At 31.8% G+C, this 15,832-nt stretch overlaps 1 protein-coding gene across 3 annotated transcripts in view; it reads right to left on the bottom strand.

Annotated features, from left to right (window-relative positions):
• The window catches only part of LOC124354663, a 120,613-nt gene that overhangs the window by 3,845 nt on the left and 100,936 nt on the right, over window positions 1-15,832 (bottom strand). For 2 of the 3 annotated variants that reach the window (XM_046805290.1, XM_046805291.1), the window contains 5 exons: window positions 15,604-15,792; window positions 13,294-13,441; window positions 12,953-13,157; window positions 8,139-8,320; window positions 7,527-7,696 (listed from right to left, as the gene is read on the bottom strand). In XM_046805290.1, the coding sequence (XP_046661246.1) occupies window positions 7,527-7,696; window positions 8,139-8,320; window positions 12,953-13,157; window positions 13,294-13,441; window positions 15,604-15,792 (894 nt within the window). Of the gene's footprint in view, window positions 1-5,573; window positions 5,684-7,526; window positions 7,697-8,138; window positions 8,321-12,952; window positions 13,158-13,293; window positions 13,442-15,603; window positions 15,793-15,832 lie in introns of all 3 variants that reach the window. The other variant, XM_046805292.1, reaches the window with a different exon arrangement.

Below are 15,832 nucleotides of genomic sequence, written 5' to 3'. Positions count from 1 at the left end.
AAAAGTTATAAAATTTATGTTTTATCTACCATGTTTAGGTTCTACTAAACAGGTATAAACAAGCCAGATGTGAATCACTTTGAGAGAAAATAAAATACAATGTAGGTACTTCTGCTATCTTGAATGTAAATATAAACTAGAATAAATTAAACAACTTCAAATATAAAAGTGAATATTTAAAGTTAATACTCCATTGAATTTTAAATGCAAATTGAAGTTTTGTTGTGCAAAAAAGTAGGTGTGTGGCAGAGGCATTCCAAAATGTCATTTTGGAGGTTTACATAAATATTTACATAATCAGTATCAAATATATAGTATGTGTTGTTAATTTGTATTATTAATTATGAAAATAAACTACGAACTGGTAAATGTTATTAACAGCAGAACATGCACATACGTTACAGGTTTTATATCCTATTATTCTTCAACCCAGTTCAACTTTTTTTATTGGCACTGTTCATTTTGTACGGTAACAACTCTCTTCCATAGGGTTCTTAAGTTCCCTGCGCAAATTTATAGATTTTGGAGAATGGGCAAAATAAGGTTAAAAAGGTTGATATACTCTTTTTATTTTATACGAACTAAAGAAAAGTATTTCAAATTTTCTTGGAAGAATTCATTTCTCCTCTGGATAAGGCCCTGGGGTGTGATTAACCAGATTAAGTCAAATAACAAGGTTGTATTCTGTTTATAAATCCTACTCATTTTTATTTAAAAAAAAAGACAGAAAGTAACCAGTTGAATAGTGTAAGTACTATTAATCACATGATTAAACCCTTGTGAAGGTATGTTCAGCACATGAGTGAACTCACCACACACACTCCTAGCTACCACCAAGGACTGACATTGATTCAAAATTTATAAAATACATCTGTAGGTATATTTGGGTTTAGAACGGTTTCATTTTAGGGGTTAAGTTCTTTGAGGAAGAGGTAGCTGACTATGTATGGCGGGTCTTCTCTGAATGTTTGCAGGAAAGATGATAGAGCTTATTTATAAATATCAATGTTTTGTGCAATTGTTCCGAAGTAACTGTGGCTGTCATTGAATAATAATTTGAAGTTCAAAAATGTTAATTTCAATAATGTAGATACTTCAATGAAAAATTCAGAAAAAATATACAAAGTTAAAAATGAAATGTTTATATTTATGTCCATATTAGTTTTATACTATTCACTTAATTTTGAATCATCCGTTTTTCCTGCAATACAGGGTGATTCATGAAGTTCTACCCCCACTTCTACAGCACATTGTACTAGTAAAAATAATGAAAAAATGTTATATAAACATAGGTCCGAAAACGCTTCGTTAGCGAGTTACAGCTAGCGAAAGATTTCGCCTGAATTCCTGGGTAAAGAGTAAAATAAAGCCATACTGAACTTTTGGAAAGGTTAATTAAGTAAGAAATATTGTGGATTCTTATGTATTTTTACCTGATAAAGCTAATAAAATAGGTTTCAGAACTGTACCTGTAGTAATTTTTGAGGGATTCAGGGTTAAATGCAAAAAATTGGGACACGAAACAATGTTTTTTTAAGTTTGATGTACAATAACTTTGTTAATTGGTAATAAATACATAAAATCAACTAACATTAATTGTAGAGAATTTAATTCTGAGAAAATTGATATAATCAAAGTCTAAAATAAAACAGAAATAAGTACCAAAAAATCGATTTTATTCAGTATAATACATTACTAGTTTTAAGCAAAATTAATCAGGTTGGGCCAACCGTACGCAACTTTTTATAATAGATGTTCGAAAATGAGGCCATCATTATCAATACATTTTGCAGCACGTTTGTGTATTGCTTTTGTTGCGTTTCTTAATTTTTCAGGACTTCCCTGTATCTGCACAGCCGAATCCATAATACGGGCAATTAATTCATCACGAGAATTCACTTTTGTCTTGTATACAATGTCTTTCATCCATCCCCAGATGCAATAATCCAATAGAGATAGATCTGGTGATCTTGGTGGCCAAGGGTGAGGCCCTCCACGACCAATCCAGTGTCCAGGAAATTGATGATTTAAGTAAGCAGAAACGGCACGTGAAAAGTGGGGAGGTGCTCCGTCATGCTGGAAGTACAAATTTTGTCTGAAATGTAAAGGAACATTCTCTAACAGCTGCGGCAACTCTTCTTGAAGGAAATGCAAATAGAACTCAGCATTTAGGCGTCCAGGTAATATGAAAGGTCCAATCAGCCGATTGTGCAAAAGGCCACACCAGACATTGACGCTAAATCGGTGTTGAAAGTTCTGTTCCACTACCTCATGTGGATTTTCTTCTGCCCATGAGTGTTCATTGTGCAAGTTATTGACACCATCCAGAGTGAATTGTGCCTCATCCGTAAACAAAATACGCTTGTAGAGTTGATTATTAATATTCAAAAAGTTGCAAAACTCCAAGCGAAGCGGACCATCCCCTAGCTGTAGATGTCGAACCTTTTGTTTATGAAACGGATAAAATTTGTTTCGATTAAGTGACCTCCACACCGTTGACTGCGAAACTCCTATCCGCCTAGAAATACGTCGTGTACTTACACCTGGACTGCGATGAACAGCATTAATAACAATATCATCATCAAGTTGGACAGCTCGTTCATAATTGGTTCTAGTACTTGGTAGTGATCCTGTTTCCCGAAGAGTACGAAAAGTTCCTGAAATTGTTTTGGTATCTGGAATCCTCCTATTAGGGTAACGTAGTTCATATTCTTCTACAGCAGCTCTAGCATTACCATTACAGTAACCAAAATAAAAACCATATCAGCGTATTCCTCTGATGTAAATAAGTAAGGCATTTTTTCGCTGAATAAACAATCGAATTATAACTCACAGAAAAATTGCATTTAATAACACGATTCACAGAACTCAATCTCCTGCTGTAGCTTGCAAAACACGACTAATACACAGTTCTAACGTAACAGTACAAAATACCATTGTTGATCAGCTGTTATTCGTGCGTTACCAACTTAGAAATTAATAAAACAAAAAACTGCATTTTGATGATTAGTAAACAATAATGGGAAAATGTTTGCTTCATTTATTTTCGAACATTTGATGTAAATTTTTATTAAGAAAAAAATACAACGTAATAAAACATGATATTTTTATTTACAAACAAATTTATTTAACAGTTAATCTTGTTTTCTCAATTTATCTCATCATTAAGGAACAAACATTTTGTTTTTGTTTTATTTTAACTAAATACTGTACGGTATTTCTTTACAGCTAGTAATGTATTATACTGAATAAAATCGATTTTTTGGTACTTATTTCTGTTTTATTTTAGACTTTGATTATATCAATTTTCTCAGAATTAAATTCTCTACAATTAATGTTTGTTGATTTTATGTATTTATTACCAATTTAACAAAGTTATTGTACATCAAACTTAAAAAAAACATTGTTTCGTGCCCCAATTTTTTGCATTTAACCCTGAATCCCTCAAAAACTACTACAGGTACAGTTCTGAAACCTATTTTATTAGCTTTATCAGGTAAAAATACATAAGAATCCACAATATTTCTTACTTAATTAACCTTTCCAAAAGTTCAGTATGGCTTTATTTTACTCTTTACCCAGGAATTCAGGCGAAATCTTTCGCTAGCTGTAACTCGCTAACGAAGCGTTTTCGAACCTATGTTTATATAACATTTTTTCATTATTTTTACTAGTACAATGTGCTGTAGAAGTGGGGGTAGAACTTCATGAATCACCCTGTATAAAAACACTAATTATCTATAATACATAAATACTTGTTTCATATTGCATACATGATTTAGGCGCTAATTATCAAGGAGGCTTAATGGATGGATGAATCATGAGTGAGTCGAAAATGATTTTTAAAAATTGATCCTAGTCCGTTTCTGAACCCCATGCAGAGGGGCTCTGTCTTGAATGTATCAATGAAAAAGCACTCACACAACTATAAAATTATTACTAAGTGACATGTGCCTTTGTCTTATAACATATAAGTATGCACACACTTTGCTGTACTTGAAGTTTACAATGATAAGTTACACATTTTATAAAATTGTGGTTCAGGTTCAGGCAACTGCCTGCACTTTATTTTATTTTATTTTATTTTATTTGCTCTACAATAGTGTTACTTTCTCCAAATAAATTTTTATTTAATTTTTTTAAGTATATACTGTATTTAAAAATTTGTTTAGTAAGCAAACAAAAATGAAAAACAACTGTCAATATTTTATTACTTTTTTGTTTATCTGTTTCTATAATTTTTTATTCAAAACAGCACAATGTTTTTTTACATGGAGTTTTTATTGGATTACTTTATTAAAAATATAATAATAAAAGAATCAAACATGTTTTTATAATATTATTACAATCTCCTGAATTAGTTGTCTGGGAGATAAGATAAAACTGTTTGTTACATTCAATTGTTATTATTAAGATGTTAATGAAAATAAACTATTTACATTACATACAATGACCATTCATTTACTTTTTATAATTCCCTCCTGTGTCAGTCTTTAGTATCTTTGATATTTCAATGTCACTGTCCAAGTATCTGTCTACTTCTGAAATATGCAAATTGTCTTCTTTCATGGAGTAGCAGAAGAAAAAAAACATTCAACAACTATAAACAGTTAAACACTAAACATTGAGAACACGATACATAGAATGTAAGTAGAACATTGAAGAGACGAAAATTGAGCATATGGCAAAATGTAAACAATAATAAAACAAGCTATTAGTTGTGGTTCCAGTATGCAAACATAACAAATCGAAACAGAATAATTGCTTATAAGGATGCACGAGGGCACAAAATTGCGATCTAGCAGCAAAACAAACAAATACGTGATTGTTAGCGTCTAAAAAGAGCATGAGTGTCGCTCAGGCAAGATTATTCAGTCCTGCCTAGCCGCAACGAGTGACGCTCGGGCAAGTTGTCCAATGGGTTAAAGTAAAAATAATAAAGTTCTTAGCATAGATAATGTTCATAGCATAATCCCAAACGGAAAACAATTACAATAAAAATATTAATTACACTTATTCCAAAACGTAAACAGCATTTGTTTTTATTTAAAAGGCATTTAGAATAACTATATGAAAACCAACAATATTTTTAAATGGATAAATGTTGTGTGTGTATGTGTCTGACTTATTTCTAAATATGTGACAAAGCATGTTAAAATTTTAAAATATGGTAGTGAAAAAATAATTGACATTCTTAAAGGCTATTATAGTATTGAAAGATATACTAGAGCAGTTTTTTACAATGGGTTTTCTCAAAAATTCTATTATATATTTGAGTTAATATTCTTTAAATAGGTATCTTGATCCTCAACAACAATTACAGTACCTAATACAGAAATGATTGCAATTTATAACACCTATGTTCAAATTTCCTCAGCAATACTGTAATGGCGATGAATGCCTGTCATAGACCTTTGATTGAATAAAAGTTCTACATTAAATATTGATGCTGGTGACAATTCAATATTAATTCACTTAGATGAATACAGAATGAGGTTAATAAGTGAGAAAGAAGAATAAGTGAGTGTGCGCAGGTGAGATGCTGAGACAGACCCAGAAGGAAGCCGACTCACCATTACCAGGGTCTCTGCGTACGAGTCCATGATGAGGCAGGGTGGTGGTGATGGGGGTGGGCAGGGGCTGGAGCGGGGTAGGTAGCCCCCACCGGTATCGCATACACGCGCTATATCCATTACAAACACCAGTTAACTTGCGGAAAGTGTGCGAGGCCGTATTAACCAAAGCTATGTCATTAGGGTAGTTCTGGAAGTTCCATAATTCATGCTTATACTTGCTGGATGTGCAAGAAGGTTAGTTTGTTGATTTTATTATTTTTTAACGAATTTATAAAGAACTGTATTTTAGTTGTAGGCTTTAAGGATATATTTATTAATTTATGATGAGGAAAATTATTTTAAATCAAATTTTTCAGTACACTTAAGGACGTAATTCTTTAAATTTGATTACTCAAATCCTCAATCCTTGAGGATTTTGATTACATTTGAATGATCCAAAATGTATTTAAACCATATAATTTTTGCAAACGCCAAAACTAGAAATAGTTTTAAAAGTTGGTAGTAACAAGAAGTTATTCTGAGATATTTTAAGCATTTTTGTAGATTAATCATATATATATATATATATATTTATAGAGACTCCAAATACTGATTCTGTTAAAAAAATCAATTTATAAAAAATGTTCTCGGTACCAATTACTTTTTTTTTATTGTCATTAAATGGAAGGGATGTGTTGCTAATGTAACGCTGTGCAACTTAAAAGAAACTTTAAGAGCACAATTAAAAACACATAATATAGGCTTATATTACAAACACAATTTTATGAAACACGAATATGTGGTGTAGGCAAAATATATAACTTGATCCTGTACAAACACGCAACTTTAAGAATTACGAACAACTGCAGGAGAAATAATTAAAATACTACATTACTCCCAATAAAGAGGACTTTTACTTTTGCCTTTTTATACACTTTAATGTTGTTTAGTGCTAAATATTTTATAAATAATGTTTTAAAACATAGTCCTAATATCATTAATAAATTTGGTATTATATTTACATGAGCAAACTTAAAATTGTCTAAAAGCACAAACGTTATCAATAAATGAAAAATTGTCCAATGTTATTTTCATTTAAAAAATCAAAATTGTACGCATTTTTAATTACATTTTTCTTAAATTTTTACTTAAGAAAACAAAGTTTTAAGAAATTACAAGTTATAAAAACATTTTAAACCATATTTATTCTTAATTCCAGCTGTCGCTAATAGATTGCAGAGGAAAACACTACACATAAAAGGGTGTTCACAATCACTCGAAACCACTGCATTGTGATGAGTTAGCTGACCGAGACACATGTTAAACCATGTTGAAACATGGTGATAATCAGACATCAAAATTCATCTATATGGGTTGATAAAAAAAATGTTTTTCAGAATTCTGGGAAGCACTATTTTGAGTATCCTTTGTCTTACTTTCAAAATTTGTCCAAGAAATAAATTTTAAAACATTGAATTTTTTTGTGTCATCAAACGAAGTTAGAGGAGGTATTATTTGTCAGAAACACAGATTGTACAGGAGATCAGTAACTAATACAAACAAGCTGGAATTAAAAAAACTCTATGCCTACATACAAGTAAATTGCCTACACACAATTCTACAATTGCAGACATCTGAGGAGGTGCTTATCCATTTTATGACTATGATTCTCACATATACATTACAAGTTAATCAAAGTACATGGCGTATTAAGAATTTAAATTAAAATCTTGCCTTTTGTATGTTTTTAATGCTAATTAATTTGACTCTATCATTAATCTTTATAAGAATTTGTCATCTTCATGCCGTGTAGTCATTTTTTTATTGGTGTGAACATTTTAATGCAGTGTTATATAATGTAGAAAAGTAAAAAAGTAAAAAATTGACAGACAAATAGAAGGCCATCTACGTGCACCATAGCAAAAGCAAGTCTTACATACGTTGGAAAATGGAAATGATAGAAGACTGTACCTTATTGTTAGGGCTAGGATGTTTCATGGTGCGGTAGATAGTGCAGCCTGCCTGTACAATGGCTACGGCCACCAGAGCAATGATGCAACCAATCACAATCCATAGCTTGGTCGCAGACAGAAGCAGAGTTTGACTTTCAGATGGTTCATCATCAATCAGATTTGTTGTGACTGTAACAAAAAAACTCATCTAAGATAACTGAAAAAACAAACTGATTTATTTTAACAGGTGCTCAGTAGATATTTGGATCTTCTATTTTAAGAGTTTACTATTCAACACCTGTTAGTTACGGAATCAATACTGAAGACTTGAAGACTTTGCTACTTGTTCATAGCAATTAAAAAAATGTAATACTTTTATTAAAAAATACTATATACAATAACGTTGGATTTTAAAAACAGTAGAGTGAACAGTTTTTATTGTCATTAGAGATCTATCATATTTCAAAAAATGTACATTTCAATCTCTTAATTTCATTGAAAACCACTTGGAAGTTTATTATAGATGAGTCAACATTTAAATTTAAAATGAAAGGGCTGCTTAGGTTTTAAACAATGAAAATGTTAAAATAAAATGCTACCATACCCATTATGAGTATGAAGTAATACTCACTCTCAACAGGGTCCACCTTCAGGTATTGAGGATCCAGAGTAAGAGATCCGACCTTGCCACTGATCACCGTCTCGTTAAGGACTTGCACCACAGACTCCTGGGAGTCCTCCAGAGACCGGCCTCGCTCCAGCTTGGCTTCGTCCAGCTCAAGACTGAGCTTGGCTATCACATTGTCACTTTCTCTGCAAGCAAACATACACTTAGAGCTACTTTCCAGTCACTTTGACCACCATTGTATTGTATTGTTAGCTACATACTCACTCCTGAAGAAAATGGCTATATAAGGGAAAACTGGGAAATCTAAATTAGTTAAGAAACACTACTCCAGACCAGCAACCATGAGAATTGAGTGTTTTGCATTGTAAAACCCATTAACCTTATCAAAAATGCAATGCAGTGCACAGCCCAAAATTGGCAAAATCATGGCTGTAAATGTTAAGATATAAGATAATTTCATAACAATTTAATGTAATTCAATATAATTTTTTTTCCAGCTTTTCTCTACTGTTATATTTTTAATAAAGCAGGCTAAGTTTACTTATAAATCAATAATTAATTTCAAAGTGATAAAATAAAAATGATATAGTAATTATGATTACATTTTACAAGTTACTGTTTAGTCTCAAGGCAGAAAAAATAATATTTACATTTAAAATGAATAGTAAAATACTATTAATACAATTGGTATTAGAAATTTATCATAATATTTGAAGCGGTACAGGCCAAACTTTAGGCATATTACAGTTCAAGTAGAAACAAACAAAAGTTGAAGAAGATCTGTTCTATAATTCATTGTTAATTGCCCCTCGTTGTTTCGTCATATGTGTCATCAGTGTGGATTCTGTGTTAATTTATTTAGCCTCACTTGTTGGTCACCATGTCTGTAGATCTGTTTATTCTCTCCTTACCATGTTTATATTTTCTCCTATCTCCAATGAATTATCATTCTCTACTTTGAACAAAATAGGCCTATCATCCTTTTTTTTCTCAATATCCACCATATTCTTATTTCCATCCATTTTCTTCTTCAAAGATTGTTTAACTTTATTGCTTATTTCTTCCATTTCCTGCAGACTACAGCTTGCCACTGACCTATTTTCTCTATCCTCATTTACTTTGTTATTCAGATCCTCAATCCTTGCTTTAATTTTCTTATTTAACTTTTCAAATCTGTGGTTTAATTTCTTGTGACCATCTTCTACCTGTACAAATCTTTTTTCTATCTCCTTCATATCCTCTCCCTTTTTTTCTAATCTCTGTTGTAATTTAACCCTTAACTTGACTTTTAAGTTTGTTCCTTTCATTTTTATTAGTTTCTACCTGTTCAGCTAACTCAGCTAGAACCCCTCTTTCATCTTCTTCAAGTCCTCCTTTTTTCCTTTTTCATCTCTGTTATTTTTTCACAACACTCCTCTCTCATTTGGTCTATGTTCTGCTTTAGTTGTTCATTGCTTTTATGTCTTTCTCTTTTTAGGTTTTCATTGATGTTATTCATTTTATTATTTGATTCCTTACTAATTTTATTAAAACCTTCTTTAATTTCTTTTAATTCCTCACTATTTTTGACAATTTTTTAAATTTAAATCCGTCTTTAATTCCTCACTATTTTTAGTCATATCCTCACTTAGGCTTTTTATCATAAATCTCATAAAATCGATAAGAGGTTCATCCCTACTTTGTTATTACTATGGGGACTAATTTACACACTTGTCTCACTTCTATAAATTATTTCATTACTCCTCTTTGACAACTCTATCTTATCAATCAAGGATACTTCCTGTTCCTCATTCTGTGTTTTAGTAGTTATGGAGAACAACCACCCTAAAAATGCTGTATCACCAGAATTATGTAAGTCGAGCTCTGATGGTAAAAACAACTGATTCATTACATCCTCTTGATTCTCCATTAAAATGCTTTATACAACATTGGTTTAATTTTACTCAATTTTAATTCAATCAATTTAATTAAATATTCTAGCCTATTTAATTTTATTTAATAGTCCATTAATAGCTATTATAGTTTAGGTCCTTGATTTGTCCTATTTAATTTTATTTCTTTTTAGCACCTATTTATCACTGTTCGTATAACCCAGTTAAAATATTAAGAATTCAAGATATATCTATATTCACCACTTAGATAAGTAAATATTATTAGCTTATACTAACATATCACATCACATATCTATCAGTAACAATAAACAAATACCTAAAAAGAAATGCACATATAAAATCAACAGTACAGTTAGGCTATTCTTAATTTTAAACCAGTAGTGATGTTGTAGTGAATGAGTTATTTATCAGTCATGGTGTTGTCATAGCCATATGAAGAAGATCCAATTATAATTCTTTGTTAGTTGCTCCTCGTTGTTTGTTGTGTTATATGTGGTAGATCAGTGTGGATTCACCATGTGTCTTAGATCTTTTATGTTTATGGTTCCATATTATTGTATCAAATTGAAAAATATCAGAAGTTAATAGTCATTTATGAAGAATAGGTGTGTTGGTCAAATTTGAACAATATTTAGCACCACATTTTTTGTGTCATATGATGATGTTCACTGTTTAAAGAGTCTAATACACTTTATATTAGGTGTGTAAGACTCACCTGTAGTTTTTAACTGCTGTAATATTCTGTTTAACAAAACTAGATCTATTCAATTATACCAGTTGAATGTCATAGAACTGATTTCATTCACTGGAGAAATAAATCACTTATAATGCCTTTAAATCAACTCCAAATCATCAATTTCTTAGTTGAATAAACTACTTCAAACATCTTGTGACATTTTGTATACACACACTCCGCTCGTGTACACCAAACTTAGATTCCACACTCTAATTTGGAATTGAATAAAAAATTGATATTTAACTTATTATTCCATCACACCAGATGCATTCATATACAGTCAATTACCACTGTTCAACATTTCATCAATTAAATTTAAAGATCACATGTGAAGGAACAAAAAGAATTTTAATAATATGTGCTTCCCTCACTGTTTCGGTATTCAAAAGAAAGAATCAGGCCGAGATCTTTGTAACAATGTGCTGGCTTACACAAAGGGGTCCACAAACTGGAAATTAAGGGAAACCGGAAACTCTTTAGTCTCCAACCCAAATCCATATGTTCAATTTAAATGGCAAACATGCTTGTTTACATTTATTACAGCACACAGGTTATATTTCAATTTCTGCTTACCGTTCTCGGCTATAATAATATTTATATGCATACATTGAGTATTTATATGCGTACAATATTAATATTGTTAGGTTTTAACAAATAAATATGTATATGTATTCTATAAACTCCCCAACATAACAAAGTAATACTAGTGCAGTATAAACTATTATGCTACTAGCATGCTTTCCTTTAGGAACTGATTATGTTATAAGGCTATAAATAGAGAATACCAAATCTTGCTTTAGTTGTGTGCTGATGCAGCTGCTCTTTTTTATACATCAATATCAACAGGAAGCAAGATTTAATGGCAGTACACCTTATCAGAAGTTCAATTACTCGAAATTTGTTTGGTTACATCATATTTTGATAATTGCATCTTTAGAGTACTACCAATTAAAAACACAACTCATTTTGTTCGACATTCATATGTCTGTACACGATTCTAACTAGAAAGATCTGCAGAAAGTGTATTTGCACACAATCTATTCAAAAACTAGAAGAACTCTGAAATATTAAAAATCAAAGATCATACTGAGTTAATAGTTCAGGTTTACTCTATATTAGCACCACACAAGTAATGATCATGCGACTATTAAATTGGGTTTTATATCGGTGTTTATATAATAAAAGTCTACATGCTAAGTAAAATGATGTTGAATGTGTTGGGATAATGTGTTACATGCACTAATATGCCACATGTTAAAATCTCTTAAGAGTTATTACTAAGTTTGTTTAAAAATGTATTTATTCTGTTATTTTCTTGTTGCCATTATGCTTACCCATAAGGCCAATGTAAATATATTCACTAACGCTTAGCCAAATGCCATGGAGTGACATGCACCATAAAATTGAAGCTTCTTGTTCAATTCTAAGTTCATAGATCGGTTCATTTTTGAGATATTGTGTGGACATACATAGATAAATGAAAGTTTTCCAGCCCCATGAGTGATAGACTTTGCTTATGCTTTGACACTGGGCTATAGGGATTAAGAATCTGCTGAAGTATGTAGATTGTAAATAGTTATAAAACTAAAATTTTGGCATCATTCTTATAAATTAGTGTTTGGGTTTTTCCATTTACACAATTTAAAAAATTACCTCTTTTGTTCACAGAGAGAGAAAGTGAGATTGACAGAAGAAGAAAACACTTTACATCCATCCTCTGACTGGAACATACAATTACTTTGTTCTTGGATCGAAAATGGATAACAAACACAGCTATACTCGTATGTGACTGATCATCCTACCCAAATTGGTAGTAAGAACATACAGTAGCATTGTGTCTGCGAGGAAGACAGAGACCACAGAGACCTTAACCGTTTTAAGACCAAGCAAGAACGTATCTAATTAGTTTGTCCTTTTGGCCTTTTTGTAATATACAGAGTTCAATCATCATGATTAGGATATTTTCTTTCATTGGGATATTTACAATTTTTCCAAAGTCCTCTCCAATTACCAGTTTTATACTTCATTTTTTAGAATTATGAGTGTACAGTTTTCATTAGGCATGCTCCTTTTTTTAAAATGACCACCAAAAATCCATTTCCCTTAAGACCTGAGAACTAATAAATTAGGCATCAATATTCATACTCAACACTTTTAACTTATTGAACAACTTAAGAGTGCACACTTACTGCTGAAACTCTTTGACTGACATCTTGTAAAAGCCAGGAATCTTCACCAAAGCTCTATTGAAGCCATCACTGACAGTGTTGGCTAACAGGTCAAAGTCTGGAGATCCAGGAGCTGGAGCCTGATAATTCTGCCCCAGCTGGATCAGTTTGATAGCTACATTGTATCCTATACGTGGCGGTTCGGGTGTAGTCGTTATTTCTTCTCCTGAAAAAATGCTTTGTTTGAATAGGAAAATTAAATCATAAATCTGTCAATACTAAAGATAGAGAAACATTGTGCACTGAATTGAGTTTGTGTTGTATGTGAGAAATAAAATTTACATTTATATTTATTCAATTACCTGCTCCACAAGATCGGATACAAATCCTCTGAGCCGATATGTTAGGGATGGCCTGGTGCTTCCTGATCTTCTTGTTGACTGGGTTGAATATCCCTCCCTTCACTGGGAACATCATGTAGTAACATTTCTCATCGGTGAAGGAGTAATCCTTTGGTAAACAAAATGATAATTAGAATATTTGTTAATAAGATGTTGAAGATATTAATTGTTGTTAATAGTAAAAAACAGTCTAATTTCTGGGTAGGTAGGAACAATGATAGAAATATAGTTATGTTTAATACTTTGTATGAGGGCTTTCTCAAGGTCATCTAATCCTTGCTGTGAGAGTTAATCAGCCTTACGTTTGATACCACTGTTAGACAAATATAATTCAAGCTATTTGAATTAGCCTTCTTTAAAAATGTAATGAAAAATACTTGTTATCTAGGATCATAGGCACACATCTTAAATTGTTCAATAATAACAATAAACTTCTAATAATTAATATAAGGGTTACATCTCACCTGACTATATCCCTTGAGGCTCACTATTTCATGTTATTGTACAGTAAAATAACATTTAGACAAGTACTTTTAAAACTGGTTAAAACCATGATACTTGACACATACTGTGTAACTGAATACATAAAATATAATCATGAAACATGTAAATACAAGGTGGTTTGTAAGAAATTATCACATCCTATGTTCTAGAATGTTGGAGTGCTTAGCCATGTCTTTGGATACATAATTAGCTGGATAAAATAATTGAATAAAGTTATAAATATAGAATAAAACTATCCAGTTTGACAATAAATTATTTTAAATAGGTGAGATTTATAAAAACATTGTTGACAGTTAGTTTGTTGGCAAAGACTATCCAGTAAAAAAGGTAAAGATAAAGATTAAGAAAGTCTTATTTTACGAGGTGAAGTTAGGGCTAAGTAATTGTTTCTGACAATTAACATGGAGACCAGCAGCTTAAAAGTTTTTTTTTGAACTCCACCAATGGCCGGGTAGACGAACTGCTTGCAAGAACAAGATCTCTCAGTGATCATCCATCCAAGCAGCAGCCACACTTGGTGTTGGTGGACTCGGTTATCTTGTGATAACCACCATATACGCTACATTGCCTTACTGAAAAGGTTAAATAGGTCAGTATTCTAATAAAAGATTATTTTCATGTAAACAAGGTTGATCAAGCTAAAGTTTACTCTGAAACTGTTAGAGATCAGGTTTTGAAGGACCTTCAAGTAGTCATAGCTAGATGTATTAAGTATCTTTCAGCAAATATCAGAGCTATCCATAAGCGCACTCACTTCGGGATAAAGATCAGAGGCATGATGCTGCAGGATCTGTTAATACAGTGGAGTGGCTTTAGAATATGACAATTGGGGCATTGGAATGCAATCTGAATGAAAGCAAGTGTGTCTATTAACCTTTTGACCATTGCATATTATGCGGCCAGCCAAGCCAATTGCACTGAGTTTTTTCATATGAACCACTCATATGGCACACCGGTAGTGCGATAGTTTTATTCACTTTTGGTAATGTAAGACAACAACATATGTTGTAAAACTTATTGAAAAAAGGTTGGCACTCATAAGGTTAAATTTAAAGAAATTGAATTACATTTAGTTATTTATCGTAAAATTTAAACTTAATTTTTTGAGTTTAAGTGATAGAGAAGACTATGAATTAATTCTCTAGATTAATTTCAAGTAAAAATTTGGCCACCAGTCAAATAAGGACATATCAATCAGTTAATGCTCAAATTCTTATAATTAATCAATGATTCCTACTAAGAACAACCCAATAATGAAGTGACCTCTCCACTACAGCCTAGTCATCCAAGCCCAAGATATCATCTCCAATTCCCTCGTTCTAGTAAGGAACCAAATTAACTGGTACAGCCAGTTGTAAAATCCCTAAATAAAATCAATAATTCTGATATATCTGACCTTCTACCATTACAGTCTACCTACCCTATACAAGGCTTATTCTAATAGAGTTTCAACATCCTCAAAGTATCCCCATATCAAAATCTCTTCAGAAACCAACCACTACCTTCCTATAACTCAAAAACCACAGAACAAAAGACTCATCAGTTACAGTTCCTCTAAATCCCCCTTAAAATGTTTGAGCTCTTACAAATAATGTATTATGCTTTGTCTTTGATTAATTGCTGTATCTTTAGTAGTATTATTAAACATTTCTTAAATTATTCCTGATAAATTCCAAGAAAACAGTCCATATTTTTTTTATCACACAGCTACAAATGTATCATTTGTATTTTCAGAATATCTAAGTATAATTTAATGTAAATAATTACCCTAGGGTCAGCAGAAGTACGTTTCCGCACAAAAGACAGGATTGTGGCTCCATTCTCAATCCTCCCTGTCTTGTTGTAGATGTCCTGGGAGGTATCCAAGAGAGGGGAGGTGTAACCTCCAATCCAGGTATCCATGAGGAAATGACGGCCAGACTTTTCCACCCATCCCAGCACAGCATCTGTCTGAGACTGTAACAGACAATGGTCTCTTGTTGGTAGTAAAAGGTGA

The sequence above is a fragment of the Homalodisca vitripennis genome, chromosome 2 (assembly GCF_021130785.1).
Source record: "Homalodisca vitripennis isolate AUS2020 chromosome 2, UT_GWSS_2.1, whole genome shotgun sequence".
NCBI lineage: Eukaryota > Metazoa > Arthropoda > Insecta > Hemiptera > Cicadellidae > Homalodisca > Homalodisca vitripennis.
The sequence above is the reverse complement of the archived record's forward strand: the minus strand, read 5'-3'. Positions and strand labels throughout refer to the sequence as shown.